Below are 16,144 nucleotides of genomic sequence, written 5' to 3' on the forward strand. Positions count from 1 at the left end.
AGGCGCCCCTCTATTGCTAAATTTAAAAAAATAGTTGCTATGTTGAATAAAATTCCATTTTTATTTTAAAAAAAGATATAGATACACACATTTTAAGGCATATAAATAGACTTGTATGTGCGTATATGCATAGTGATATACACCAAAATATTAAAAATAGTTATTTCTGGATGATAAGATAATATGATTACAGAGAGGATAAGATTACAGATTTTTTCCAATAATACCTTTTCTCTATATTCTGAATATGTGTAGTGAATATAGGTATTTTTATTATCAGAACAAAATGACATTATTTTCAAAGATAGCATTAACAAAGTCAAATACACAGGAATTAGTTACCTACTAGATATAAGATGAAGGGGATTGAAGAAGCAGCAGTTAATACTGATACCTAGGTTCTGGCCTGAAGACAGGAGGTAGGACCAGTAGTTGACATAAAGAGGAAAAAAGAAGAAAGAGAAAACACAGTATTTTTTTTAGACATGTTGGGTGTACAGTACTTATGGGTCATCCATATATTTAGCTGTCTAATAAACAGCTAAAAATATGGGATTGGAATTTAGGAGGTCTGGGTGGAAAAGCAGAATTACAATCTTTTTTTTTTTTAAGATTTTATTTATTTGAGAGAGAGAGAATGAGAGAGAGAGAAAGCACATGTGAGGGGGGAGGGTCAGAGGGAGAAGCAGACTCCCTGCCGAGCAGGGAGCCCGATGAGGGACTCTACCCAGGGACTCCAGGATCATGACCTGAGCCGAAGGCAGTTGCTTAACCAACTGAGCCACGCAGGAGCCCCAGAATTACAATCTTTAATATGCAAGTTAAAGCTATAGGTCACGGGTATGGATGAAGCTGCCCATAAAGTACGAAGAGGGAGGAAAGGGACAAGAAAAATACATTTAAAGAGTGGGCAGGCAAAGAGAGGCCAGCAAGTGATGTTGAGAATGAACAACGAAAAGGAAAGAGGAGAAGCAAGAGAGGAGTGTCACAAAAGTCAAGGAAAACAAAGGGCTTCTAGAGGAGACAACATCAAATGCTGCAGAGAGGCCAAGTAACACGGAAACTGACGAGTGCACAGTGATACAGATAACTCTCTGATTTGTAACTTTAGTGAGAGTGATTCCAATGGAGTGGTGAGGACACAGGGAAACTGAAGGGACCTCATGAAAAGCTGTTTTTTTTTGCTCCTTTTCCTGCTTCCTGGGATCTGTACCCCCACCTTACCCATGCTGTATGTCCTCCTTGTAAAGTCAAGGACTTAATGATTTCTTTGGAGTCTTTCAGCACAACAGACAACATCTAAGGAATGACCAGGTGAGGTCGTCATGTACGTTTTCCACGACCACTGACTCCAGACACCTTGACACCAAGACCCCTAGCTCCAGGGCATAAGGGACTTAGGCAGGACACCTGAGCACTCCTTGTCTTGACCAGTTCCTGGATGTGTGAGAGGGCATGTACACCAGACCACCATCCTCAATAAAAACTCCACGCCCCAAGCAAAGACGAGACTCACTCTCCTTTCCTTTCCAAGTCTCCCAGATGCTGTCTGTATCTGCTGTCTCTATATCTTCAATAAAATGCTGCTCTCATTTCCTCTTGGTGTGCATTTGATTTTGATCCTGCTCGAAGCCAAGGATCCTGTTGATTGGTCCTGCAGAACCCCCTCTGGGTCCTCAGACCCAGCCAGCCTGCCACAGTGAGAATGACCCCAGATTGTGGGGGACTGAGAAGCAGGTGACCAAGAGTTGAGGAAGTGAAGATACTGAAACTCCCTCAGTGAACTGAGACTGAAGAGGAGAGAGCGGAAGCAGTGAGGAGAAGGATACACTTAGGTGGGAAGGAAGGCAGGCAAGAAGAGTGAGCACACAGAGGGAGGGGCTGAAGATACAGAAGCGGGCACGATTACAGCACTGAGCTGGACAGTCTCCCCTTCACACTCATGCTTAACTAACATTAACTAACAGGTGAAAGGACAGTTCCCAACTCATGAAAATCTAAAGACTTCAAGGTAACACTCTGAGGAGATGGAAAATGGATATCCTCAGCTTTCTGAGTGAAAAAGTATAAGCAAAGATAGGTCTTCAGGAGAGAAATCTAGAATATGCTGGGCATTTGAAGAGCATGACAAAGGTAAAGAAGATAAGCAGGGAAAAGAATTACTAGACAGCATTCAAGGCTGAGGCATGAGCTGCAAAACTTTAAATTAGAAAAAGGTGTCAATAAAAACGTGCATTATTAATTTAGTTATGTGAGGTTCTGATCTAATTTTTTTTTTTTTTTTAAAGATTTTATTTATTTATTTGATAGAGACACAGCGAGAGAGGGAACACAAGCAGGGGGAGTGGGAGAGAGAGAAGCAGGCTTCCCGCTGAGTGGGGAGCCTGATGTGGGGCTCGATCCCAGGACCCTGGGACCATGACCTGAGCCGAAGGCAGACGCTTAACGACTGAGCCACCCAGGCGCCCCCTGATCTAATTTTTTAAAAGCAATAATCTATCTTCCATTCAGTGCCAACCACAATTGTCCTTTGATATACATTGCCTTACAAGAAGATATTTTTCCACATTGTAATGAAAAAACAAAACAAAACAAAACAAAACTGAGGCTCTGAGAGATCAAATCACTTGACCAAAGTCACAAAGACGGTAAATTACAGACAGAGAGAACTTGTTCTAGGGCCTCTGATTTAACATTTAATGCTTTTTATACTAAACTATGCCAGCCTTCCTGGTAGGTGAATCAAGCATATTAATGCAAGTCAGCAAAGAACTAGCTGACTGGCAATCCATGTTATGATCATCAGACTCTGTGCTGCCTAATTTCCACATAATTAGTTAGGGGAGCCCTTTCTCAATATAGAAATTTTGAAAAAACTGATTAAAAAACATAACTTTTGGGGCGCCTGGGTGGCTCAGTCGTTAAGCGTCTGCCTTCGGCTCAGGTCATGATCCCAGGGTCCTGGGATTGAGCCCCGCAGGGGGCTCCCTGCTCCGCAGGAGGCCTGCTTCTCCTTCTCCCACTCCCCCTGCTTGTGTTTCCTTTCTTGCTATCTCTCTCTCTGTCAAATAAATCAATAAAATCTTTAAAAAAACAAAAAACAAAAAACATAACTTTCAAAGGTTTGTAAGAGCTCTTTTGAGACATAAATATATACATATTTCAGTGAGAAAGAGCAAATAACAGATTTCCAAAAAGCACTGCATACCAAAGGTCAGTTTAAAAAACAACAAAAATCAAACAAAATTGTTTTTACCTACAGGACTAGGGGAACATTTTCTCATGGATGGAGAAATGGTTCAAAAACAAAGGCTGTGGTTACCTCTGCCCACGCTTTGAGAACAGCCAGTTTTTCCATGGTTGTGGCACTCTCTCGGTACAGCTGGCTAGAAGATCCTTTTCCAGCCTGCACTTTGTCCAGAGAAGAGACAAGCAGATTGTGCACTCGACGGAGGTCATTGAGATCACTGACAACTCCACTTCCAATCCAGGTACTACACACCTAGCCAAAGAAAAACATTTTTAATTTTCTATAAAAAAATTAATATTAACATATAAGAGTAGGAAGTAAATATGATTTTTTTTTCCTTGGGGGAAGAAACACAAAATACCAATGAAGAAAATGAAACAAAAAACCCCCTGAATGCTGTGGTTCAACATTATTTTTGAATAACAAATCAACAACAAGGATGGAAGTTATTATACTCTTATGTGGAAAACTAACAGTATTTACTTATCGTATTTCCATTGTCCAATGTGACAAAAATTTTAACGGAAAAAAATTTCTGCCTGAATTACTTCAGTTGTGAATAATTCTTCAACATTTCTGCTTACCACAGGCAAAGGGTTATTCTGGGTGCTATGGAAGAGATTTAAAAATAAATAAATAAAGGGGAAAAATCTAGTCCCTGTCCTCAAGAAAGAAAACACAGATTGAATGAACATTTTAGGACTGTAATACTACACTTAAAAACAGAGAAGGGAGAGATTACTTTTAGCAGAAGAAATGGGAATGTTTAGGTATCAGGAAGGTCTGTGTGTATAAATACAGAGGAGTTACATGGGAAAAGAGATGAGATTAGCAAAGTTAACTGGGATCCGATTATGTTACAATTTAAATTCCATGCAAACTGAATTCAGACTTTGTTCTATGGGCAATCAGTTTCCAAGGCTTCTGAGCAGGGAGATTACAACTGAAATTGTGCTTGGGGTGCCTGGGTGGCTCAGTTGGTTAAGCATCCGACTCTTGATTTCGGCTTGGGTCATGATCTTGGGGTTGTGGGATCGAGCCCCATGTCAGGCTCCGAGCTCAGCATGGAGTCTGCTTGCGAGTCTCTCTCTCCTTCTCCCCTTACCCCTCCAACTCCAATCAATCAATCAATCAATCAATCAATAAAATCTTAAAAAAAAAAAGAATTGTGCTTTAGGAAGATTGTTCCAGTATTTATACCAGGAAAGAACGTATTTAAATGGTAAGCAATGTGTTCAGTTAAATGACTATTACAGTATTATGGGACAGAGATGATATAGATCAAGCTGGGAATGGAATGAAAAGGGAGTGTCACCTGAGAGAGCCTTGGAGACAGAAATCACAGGATTTGGAAACCAATTAAATATTTTTAGGGGAGGGGCCAGAGACTTGCAAAAAGTGTGAGGAATCAAAGATGGCTGTTGTAAATAATGCTGCAATAAACAGGTGTGCACGCATCCCTCTAAATTAGTATTTCTGTATTCTTTGGGTAAATACCTAGTGGTGTGATTACTAGATCATAGGGTAGTTCTATTTTTTACTTTTTTTTTTTTTTTTTACAATAGCCAAATTACAGAAGCAACCTAAGTGTCCATGAACAGATAAACGGGTAAAGAGAATGTAGTATATATACGCATGTATATACACACATACATACATATATATACATACAATGGAATATTACTCAGCCATAAAAAGGAATGAAATCTTGCCATTTGCAACAACATGGATAAAGCTACGGAGTATAATGCTAAGTGAAATAAGCCAGTCAGAGACTAAGACAAATACCATATGATTTCACTTATATGTAGAATTTAAGAAACAAAACAAATGAACAAAGGGTTAAGAAAGAGACAAATCAAGAAACAGACTCTTAACTATAGAGAACTGGTGGTTACCAGAGGGGAGGGGGTGGGGGGATGGGGGAACTAGGTGAAGGGGAGAAGAGCACACTTATAGTGATGAACACTGAGTAATGCACAGAACTGCTGAATTGCTATACTGTACACCCAAAACTAATATAACTATACTGGAATTAAAATTTTAAAAAACAATAACTAGGGAGATCTGGGAACTCTCCACAAACAGGTAATAACTAAAGCAATGTTATCAGGTAAATTTGTTCAAGGACTGATGTATAAAAAAAAAAAAGATGTAAGGACAGAACACAGGGAAGATAGTTACACTTAAGGGACAAGCAGAATAAGAGTAAACAATGAAAGAAATTGAAAAGAAAATGCCAGAAGAGCAAAAGGAAAACCAGGCAAGTGCAGGGACACTGGAGTCAAAGGAAGAATGTTGACAAGGAAGGGGTGGTCTGGTGGTGCTAGCCTGCCTCCATAATCACAAGTCCTCACTTTAAAGAACCTGAAACTCGGGGTGCCTGGTGGCTCAGTCAGTAGAGCATGCAACTCAGTAGAGCATGCAACTAGTGAGTTCAAGCCCCACTATGGGTGTGGAGATTACTTGAAAATAAAATCTTAAAAAAAAAAAAAATATAGAGTATGAAAGTAGAAACTGCAGGTTCTGCATTATAGGTTTGGCTTATGAAAAAAGATAAAGTAGCACTGAATCAGCAAAATCATATTCAGAGAAAAGACCCTGGCCTTACATCAAGAGTGGTACACGAACCTACATTTATCCATTTTAATCTGAAATAAGATATTTAAAATATATGTTTATGATTCCTATGCTGATTTAAAGAATTTTTTTTTTTTTATTAAACCACTGATTACTGTCTCCAGTTGTGTTACATTTGAGAGTCTCCCTATAATACCTAAAAATTACCCTGATTCAGTTTCAGGTTTAACATGACATCTGTTCTAGTAAATGGATGCCATGTTTCATGATCTGTCCAAAACCAACTCCTTACTTTCCTTTAAGAAAAAGGAACTTGCAACCCATTGTCCATCTGTTTCAAAACTAGGTTTCCTCCCAGAAACAGGACAGGAGGTCAAGAACGTAAGCCTGTGTAAGTAGAAAAGAAGAAACTTCGTACAGGAAAAGCAGCTTACAGCCACATAAGGAATAAGAAGTTGAAGGCAAATTCAGTAACAGGAGATTTTCATACTACTCATCCACAAGATGAAATCTGAATAGCCTTTGCTTTTCTATGAACAGGAGCTTTGTAGGCTTTGTCTGCTTAAATACTATGCTCTGAAACATCATCATGATACATTTATTTATACAGGATTATGGTTTCTGATTGTTTGTGTGTCGGCATCTCATACCAAACGGCCTGCTCTAACTCTGACGTTTGTATTACGATCCACAGATCTCTCTCTTTAACAAGGCTCCCTCTTTTCTCTCTGGTCTGCTGTTTGTGAGAGGAGTTCATTTCTCTGAAGGCCATCATTAAGACAGCAGACTACAGAGAAATAAATCTTAACAATGGGGCAGGGGGCGCCTGGGTGGCTCAGTCGGTTAAATGTCTGACTCTTGATTTTGGCTCAGCTCATGATCTCAGGGTTGTGAGACTGAGCCCTGTGTCAGGCTCCTCACTGGGCATGGAACCTGCTCAATATTCTCTCTCCCCCTCTCCCTATGCCCCTACCCCACCTCTCCCTCTCTAAAAAAAAAAAAAAAAAAAAAAAACAAACTTAACAATGGGAGGAAGAGGCAAACTCATTCAGCCCGAGAAAACAAAGTAAGAACTTTACACTTATTGTAAATAACAGAACATTCTTTGTCTAGAGGCCACATGTAGCTTGATTATGGATTCTAAGCAATAATGAGGGACCACAGCCCTGTACTCCAGAAAATGCGGAAGGAGAGAGTTGCTTCTCTTCTATCCTTAGGAAAGCAGATCAAGAATCCAATTTCCTCAAAGACGAGAGCTTAATGCATGAATCCATTTTCAGAATGAGGCATTAAAAAAAAGGAACTTATCAAAAGCGTAGGACTATAAGTGCTTTTGTGACTTTTTTCAAATATAATAATGTGAGAATAATCTCCTGGGATTAATTTTGCAATGAAATTTCCATATTGTGAAATTCTCCAGAAACTTATAGAATTTTCACAAACTGATCAAAAAAAATCTTTTATTACCTAATTATCATTAATATGCATTCTTTAATTATTTTGTAATCTTACTTTTATTTTTAGTCCCTCTGATTTTTATACCTTTGTTCACTATTGGATGATAAAAGACCTTGTATCCCAAAATCATTTCCTCAGCTATGACCAAAAAAGGGATGCAATTAACAGTTACTACTTCATCATTTGATACAGAATAAAAGAAGAAACTGTCACTGTTGTATTTCTAAGATAAAAACATTTGATTTTTCTCCTTTCTTGGAAGTGAAATTCTAAGGTATCTATTAATTTAAAGAAGGTAACTATAGAAAACCCTATTTTTCTTCTTACCTGGCAGGCTTTTGCTATTATGTCTGATGGGGTATCTTGTGAAAAGGCTGGTCTTAGAGCAGCTCCCACCTAAGAAAATGAATATGAGCATTTTACTGTTAAAGATAAGTAGTAAATACAAAACCTCTTGTGTCTTTGGAGATGAAAACACATAAAACACATCTTTGTTATTTTCTTTTTTATCACATCTCCCTTATCTCTCTTTTCAGTTACAATAAACTCAAACCTACCATTTTTCTTTTGCTTTCCAGGAGGTTATAATCATTATTGAATCTATACAAATGCTATACCAAAACAGGCAATTAATCTTGTTTCTTTTTCCTTTGTTTTTAATAGCAAACAGGATTTTCTGACAAAGTCACATGTTCCTAGACATAACTGAAAACTTCTATTCTTTTTTTATTATGTCTATATTTTCCTGAATGTATCCTAACAGTATTTACCTCATGGGTGAATCTCATATAACTGGATCAATTCCTTTAATAACTGAGTAGTACTAAAAATTCACATAGTCACTGAAAGACCTCAGAGACCATTTCACCTCAAAAAAAGATACTTTAAAAGAAGGATGCTCGGGGCACCTGGGTGGTTCAGTCAGTTAAGCATCTGCCTTAGGCTCAGGTCATGATCCCAGGGCCCTGGGATGGAGCCCGACATCAGGCTCCCTGCTTGGCGGGGAGCCTGCTTCTCCCTCTCCCCCTACCTGCCACCCTCCTGCTTGTGCTCTCTCTCTCTCTCTGTCAAAAAATAAATAAAATCTTTAAAAAAATTTTTTAAAAAAAGGATGCTTAAGAAATATTCATTTATGTACCACTGTCATAGTAATAAGTGAAGGAATATGAGCTTTAGTTTTAATAAGCCAATCCAGTCATAGATTCGTAAGTATATTAGATTTAATGTGTATGAACTGAATAAGGAATTAGATAGAGTCAACTCCTAATCTGAGACATCTTCCCTTACACAAGAGAGTAAGTCACTGAAATATATCAACACTAGTTTAGAAATGGATCAAGAGTCCCTCTCCATGACTGAAAACACATGGCAACTAATTGCAGTGTTGGTAGTACAGTCATCAACTAATCACAGAGCTGGGCTGGGTCCTGTACCGAAGGAGAAAGAGATTACTGGGTTGACTGATAAAACCGGAATATGACCGACTATATTCATATATATATATATATATATATATATATATATATTCTATAATAGAAGTAATATATCAACATTGAATTTCCTGAAGTTGATAACTGCTCTGTGGTTATATAAGTCAGTGTTCTTGTCCTTTGGAAACACAGACTGAAGTATTAAAGGGTAAAGGTACATGATTTAAATAATTATTCTTCCCATTTTTCTGTAAGTTTAGAATTATTCCTAAGTAAAAAGTCAAAACAAAACAAAACAACAAACCTTCATTCTTATAGGTTGGGTATTTGGGAGTAAATAATTGTATACGGGTTTTCTATAGCCAGTTGGGCTAGAAGCCATAACTTCCTCACCTGTACTTATGATGGAAGAACAATGGAGCATACATTGTTCACCCTTTTTAATTTTGTGTATGTTTGGGTATAGCTTTTATTTATTTATTTATTTATTTATTTATTTATGTATGTATGTATGTATGTATGTATGTATGTATGTTATGTTAATCACTGTACATCATTAGTTTTTGATGTAGTGTTCCATGATTCATTGTTTTGTATAACACCCAGTGCTCCATTCAGTACGTACCCTCCTTAATACCCATCACCAGGCTAACCCATCCCCCCCACTCCCCTCCCCTCTAGAACCCTCAGTTTGTTTCTCAGAGTCCATAGTCTCTCATGTTAGATGAGGTGTTGTGTATGAAGCTAAGGTTCTGGTATAATTACAGTAAAAAAAAAAAAAATGTGTCTTCCTTCCTTGATAACTTAAGTTTCTTTGTCTTCACATAACCCATCATTACCAGGCTTAAATCTATTGTGCCTCAGTTCAAGAACGCAAATAAAGTTATAAATCTGAGGAAACAAGTATCTCTGTTTAGAATACAATAAAATATTTTTTGAAGGTATGTAATTCTTTCAGTAATATTTTTAACTGCTGTTATTAAAAGTTACCCTTCAGCATACAAAGTTGCCCTTTTTATTTTTAAAAACGCTTATCAAGTCTTGACATATAAAAGTAATGTCAGCAAATCCACAACACTCTTTGAATGTCTTATCTTTTAAATGGCATGGCTAAACGTCTAAACACAAGACTGAAAAGCTAGGCTGCAATTCTATTCTAGTTTTATCACCAATACACTATCAGAACTTAAAAATAGTGACAAGTTTTATACTATTGTTTCTTCAACTGTGGGATTCAACTATGTAACAGATGATGGGAATAAAGATATGCAGTTGAAGTTCCAAATACATTTCTCCATGGAATCTTCACTCCTTTAATGATCATGCAAAGGATCCATTTTAAGTTTTAGATAAACAGAGTATCTCACATTAGCTTGATACTGCTCCAGAATCACATGGCCTGGAAATTCTGGCTCAGGCACAGATGCAAACTTCTTGATAATGTCTTCAAGTGCTTGGAGCCCAGCCATCCGCAGCTGATTACTATGATCTGTTGCAGCCATGAATGCCATGCGAATCAGGTCAGAGAGATGAAGTACCAACAGGTCATCTAAAAATAAAAATAGAAAACTCCAAAAATAGGTATTACAACACAAAAATATGAAATGAAATAAACTTCTTTAAAAAAGCACTTATGTTTGGGGCACCTGGATGGCTCAGTAAGTTAAGTGTGTGCCTTCAGCTCAGGTCATGATCCCAGGGTCCTGGGATCAAGCCCTGCATCAGGCTCCCTGCTCAGTGGGGAGTCTGCTTCTCCTTCTCCCTCTGCCTGCCGCTCCCCCTGCTTGTGCTCTCTCCCTCTCTGTCAAATAAATAAATAAAATCTTAAAAAAAACCACTTATGTTCCACATATTTCACTATGTCTAAAAATTACAAAGATACACTTTCAAGAAAGCTCGTGTATCATAATTTCTCAAGAATATTGGTAAACTTTTACCCAATATGGTAATATAGATGACATTATTGGATGTACAATAACATCTGAAGCAAAATAACTATAATAACTTTCCCCAAAGGAGTTTGTAATTCTTTTAGAATAGGATTGGCAGATTTTTCCTGTAAAGAACTAGATACTTTTGGTTTTGCTGGCTATATAATTTCTATCACAACTACTCAACTCTGCTGTTGTAGAATGAAAATAGTCATAGATCACGTGTATATAAATGGGTATGCTGTGTTCCAATAAAACTTTATTTAAAAAAAACAGGCTATGGTCTGGATTTGGACTGTAGGAAGTAGTTTTCCAACCTCTACTCTGGAAAAGACTTTTATAATGACAAGATGTAGAAAAGGGAAGTCTTTTTCCTTTTAGAGTAAAGGCTACCCCAGATCTTAAGCTTAAAAGCAAATCTCAAAAGGATTCAAAAGATACCAAGTAATTTAACTACATCCCAGAACAAAGTCCAACATATTTGAAGGAATACAACAAAATCCAGCCCTACTACTATAAAATCTGCAAATCTGGCATGTAATAAAAAATTACCAGGGATGCAAAGAAGTAGGAAAATATATCTTGCAACAAGGGAAAAAAAACCCCTCAGTGAATAGAAACAGATCCAGAAATGAAAAAGGTGATGAAATTAGCAGACAGGGAGTCTAAAATAGTTATCATAAATATGTTGTCTATATTCAAGAAAGAAAACAAAAACCTGAGCATACTGAAGAGAGAAGTATTGAAGAGAGAAGGGAACCACAATAAGTCTTGTAGAAATGAAAAAAATAAAAAATGATAAATATACTGGATAAGATTATTAGTGATTAGATACTGAAGAAGAAAAGATTGGTGAACTTAAAGAACTAGCAACTGAAGTTATCTAAAGACTTTATCAAGCTCAAGTACTCTAAAGTTCTTCAGGAGGCTGCAAGACTCCCAAAGTCTTTTTGAAGCAGTGGCAATCTGTGGCTCAGCTGGATTCCCAAACAGCTCCTATTTAAACAGGTTTTTGTGGTTATTGCTATTGTGAAGGTTATAAGACAAGTATGGTCTAATTTTTTTCATGTGCCTACCTAAAATTCCAATTTTAGAATCTTAAATTTAAAAAAGAACATTTACTGGCTTGGGGAAGAGGAACAAAGGAGAGAGAGAGAAAAAAAATTTGGCTAGAAGCCCCCAATACTTCCTCATCTAAGGGAGGCAAAAACACACCATCAATAAAAATCAGGTATAATGAACTACTGCCAGAAGTTGGGAGGAAATTTCCAAGGCAGATGGAACTGGATTAAAATGAGCCTATTCATATTATGCCAACCGAAAAGTAAATAAAAAGATCCATTACTCCTCCAGTACTCTCTGTTACCTAATTAAAAAGGTCTAGAATGATAGCAATCTACCAACCAAAAACTAGGCAATTATTCCCGAAAGTACTGTCGCTTCTCTACACAAATCTCTACTTCCAACTTTTCTTAAGTCAAGATGTCTTTTTTCCAAATCCAAGGAGATAAACTCCCAGAGCAGGGGAATGGGAAGGGGCATGAAGCAGGAACTCTAAAATGGGGAGGGAAGTAGGGGGCTGTTTGAGGTTTATTATATTCCGGGAGCAGTAGTTCCATACAACTAAAGCTCAGTGGATACAAAGGGGGATAAGGATGATAAAGGAAGAGCCTGGATAGCACATTTATTTGGTCTATAACTTTGAAAAATACATGCTGACATGATTGTTCAGAATAGCAGGCAATGGGAACTAGAAAGGATCCTGTTTCAGTCCAGCAGAACAAAGCATGTCAGATACTGGAATCTAGGTTGGAAAGCTGTTATATCAGCTTACCATCCAGCTACCAATGTGAAGTACCAGTAAACAAAGACCGAGAATATGGGCAATCCACCCACACACACACTGTGAGCAAATTTCAAGTAGGGAGAGTGCTCTCCTCTTTCAAGGATATATAAACAAATAAGCCTATGAAGAAAACACATGCAGGCAAAATAAAGATTCTGAAGATTCAGAAAGAGCTAATCTCAAAAACAATTTTCTATAAAAATCAGAATAAAATATAGAAAATCACTTGGCATCTCAATAGAAGGCAAAAAATCATGGCTGCTACCGAATAAGAACAGAAAATCATAGAGTCAAAAGGATATGATATAATGAAGGCAGAAAAAAGACAAAAAATTAAGGGAAAACTAAAAACAAAATAAGACTTAAGACCCACTATGGGGGCAGAAAACAGTAAAACATTATCAATGGTATAAAGGGAAAATTTGTGAGGATCTCTGAGAATGCAGGCAAAAGAGAAGATACAAACAAAGCAAGAAAAAGCATTAAATACAAAGAAAGGAAAGCCAACCTAAGGATCTTCACTATTCCCTAAATGTCATATGCACACTTATACTTCCATGCCTTTAAAATTCTCTTTACTTTCGGGGTGCTTGGGTAGCTCAGTTGGTTAAGCATCTGACTTTTGATTTCAGCTCAGGTTATGATCTCAGGGTCATGAGATCGAGTCCCGTGGCAGGCTCCTCGCTCACCACAGAATCTGCCTAAGATTCTCTCTCCCTCTCATCCTCCCCTCCCCCCATTCACGCTTGCATGCATGTGCGTGCACGCTTTCTCTTTAAAATAAATAAATAAAATCTAAAGCAAACAAATTATCTTACTTTCTTTGCTTGCAATAAACCAGTGTGGTAAGCAGAATAATGGTGCTCCAATATGTCTATAAATTAATCCCTACAACTTGTGAATATGTTAACTTACATAGCAAAAGGGGGTTTGTAGATGTGATTAAGGTTATGGGCTCTGAAATGGAGATTATCCCAAATTTAACAGGTGGCCCAATCTAATCACATGAGCCTTAAAAGTAGAGCACCGCTCCTGGCTATGGTCACAGCCATGTGACAGGTAAAGAAGGATCACCGAGACAGCTGGTGTTGGCTTTGAGGGGGCCATCTCCAAGAGACAGAGAGAGGGGGCCACCACCAAGCAATGCAGACAGCCTATAGAAGCCGAGAAGAAAAGACTCCTGGAAAGCCTCCAGAAAGGAATGCAGCCCTGCTGATACCTTGATTTAAGCCCAGTGAGACTCATGTTGGACTTTCTGACCTATAAGAACAGTAAGATAAACAATGTGTGTTGTTTTAAGCCACTGAATTTGTGGTCATTTGTTACAGCAGCAATAGAAAACTAATACAACCAGCTTCTTCTACCTGGAAAATCTTTTCTCTGCCTTTAAAATCCAGTTTCAAAATCACCTTTTCTGTGAGATCTTCCCTGGCTCTTCAGAAAATGCATACTACTTTTTTATGTCCCCAAAACACTCCGTCATACCACTATTGGGACATATAATTGTTTGAGAGATAAGTCTTCTAGACTAGAAAATCTTCAAGGATATGGGCTATGTTTTTTTCTTCTTCATGTAGCAAAGAATAGGGTTTGGTAAATATTTGATAAATAATGGCATGAATAAGGACACTGTGTTCATGATATACTGTGCTTTGCTGATAACCGTACATTCAGATTCACATTTTATACGTGGAGTACCAGTTTTACTTTTGGTTTGTTTTTTAATCCATTTTTGAGTTTTAGTAAACTGAAAGGCATTTAGTAATCAAGTAAACTAAATGGAGTTTTAATGTATAGACTTCAATACTATTAGTACACACAATTTGTTTTTACATGTGTAAAAAAAAAAATGAGAGGGTGACGAAGAGACAACAAAGTAAAAGACAGAGAGTCTATTATTCTTCCATCACTCTCAGCTCTGGGTCTCCTCATCTGTAAAATGAGGATATTGGACCTGATGATCTCTTTATAAACTCCCTGTAATATCTGATTCAGGGAATGATGGGATATAAATAGCTTACAAAAGATAAAAAACGGTGTTGGGTTTCAGTAACAGTTTTCACCTTTTCAAAAATACCTAGTAGCATTTCTGAAATCTGAAAGTTTGAGTTGGCATTCATGAGTTCTGACATTCTCCATGGCTGGGACTGCAAAACTCCCTTTACTTACGTACCTTAAAGTTTTGCCATCTCTTTTACACTTAACTGCTAAACTAGGACACAGTACAAAGGATATGTAAGTTACTGCCATCGTTATCTTTAGGGCACATGATTAAGATACATCTACCTTATCATAGACATATACCTTTGGACCATTGTCTTCAACTTATCTTCTAAATATAGGTCAGAAGACAGGTAGTATGCTTAGGGGACAGAAAACAAGGTAAAAGGAGCTTATAAGAAATGAAAGGCAGAGTCTAAAGCATGTTACAGAGCAGCAAACCTGTATTTCAAACCTACAAAAATACTCCGGGGAAAAGAAGTACTGATTTTAAATTTACTTGTAGGGTTTCGTAGTTTAGCAGAACGTGCCATGGCAAGATCGAAGTGGGCCTGGTCTGCATTCTCACACAAATTGATGATTCGGCACAGGCAATCTGCAGCGAACACCCGAGTGGCCCAGCGAGGTGCCACGAAGGGCTTTGATTTATCTTCTTCACCTAGTGTGGTGAACATGGTATCATCATCCATCTCATCTTTCTTCTCAGACTCCTCATCTTTTCCACTACTTAAGGGAGTTGCAGTGCTCATATCTATAACAAAAATGAAGCATATTATGACAAGCTCACATACAGCAAAAATGATGCTTTAGAACTTGCATTAATGTTACAAGATTTCTAATAAAAAAGGACTAAATTCTCACTCCTTTGAAAACAGTAGAATTGGCAAGTTTTTTTCTAAGTCAATCAGAAAGCAAAGAAAGGATAACATAAAAGTGTTTTCACATATTTCACTAGTTTTACATACTATGTTGAATACAGAGTAACCTGGGATTTTTATATATGAAAATTTAGTGTGAATTTAGTTATTTCCCCCAAATCAAAGAAAGCTCATTAGTTTGTAATATAATTTAACCTTCAACATTTATACAGGGATTTATAGATTAAAATTTATTAGCATTTTTAAATGTAAGCTCATATATATATATATATCTTTTTTTGTTTACATATACAGATGTATACCAGAGGTAAAACAGTCATTATTTTAAGAACATATTTTATATATTAAATACATACCACTAGAAGCTGCCAGGACATCTTTACAAAGCATTAGCCAATGGGAAAGTTTCTCTACAGCCAGTGATGAAAGCATATGACCCAAAGTATCATGAATATCAGAACATAATTTTCTATCTGTCTCCCGGTCTAGCATTCCAAAAAGAAGTCCCTCAAGACCAGTTTCTGTTATATTAACACCTTGGTGCCGGCAGTGGATATCACTTCGAGAACTGACTCCAGGTGCAAAAGGATTGACATCTGAAAAGCAATTTTTACAAATGAACTTGTATAGAGTTTTGTTGTATACTATAGGTAACAATTATGTTAAAGACCAAGGCTTACATGTAAATTCACGATTACAACAAAACAAGCTAGCTATACTAGAATGTATGTTCTCCAGCTTACATATCCTTAGGTTTAGAGAATCTGATA

General features: G+C 37.3%; 1 protein-coding gene across 1 annotated transcript in view; it reads right to left on the reverse strand.

Annotated features, from left to right (window-relative positions):
* Positions 1–16,144, reverse strand: part of HEATR5B (HEAT repeat containing 5B) — a 109,433-nt gene that overhangs the window by 31,477 nt on the left and 61,812 nt on the right. The window contains exons 23-27 of the mRNA XM_032410292.1: positions 15,731–15,970; positions 14,996–15,247; positions 10,086–10,267; positions 7,616–7,684; positions 3,323–3,502 (exon numbers count right to left, since the gene is read on the reverse strand). Coding sequence (XP_032266183.1) covers positions 3,323–3,502; positions 7,616–7,684; positions 10,086–10,267; positions 14,996–15,247; positions 15,731–15,970 — 923 coding nt within the window. The remainder of the gene's footprint in view (positions 1–3,322; positions 3,503–7,615; positions 7,685–10,085; positions 10,268–14,995; positions 15,248–15,730; positions 15,971–16,144) is intronic.

The sequence above is a fragment of the Phoca vitulina genome, unplaced genomic scaffold, assembly GCF_004348235.1.
Source record: "Phoca vitulina isolate PV1807 unplaced genomic scaffold, GSC_HSeal_1.0 scaffold12, whole genome shotgun sequence".
Classification (NCBI taxonomy): domain Eukaryota; kingdom Metazoa; phylum Chordata; class Mammalia; order Carnivora; family Phocidae; genus Phoca; species Phoca vitulina.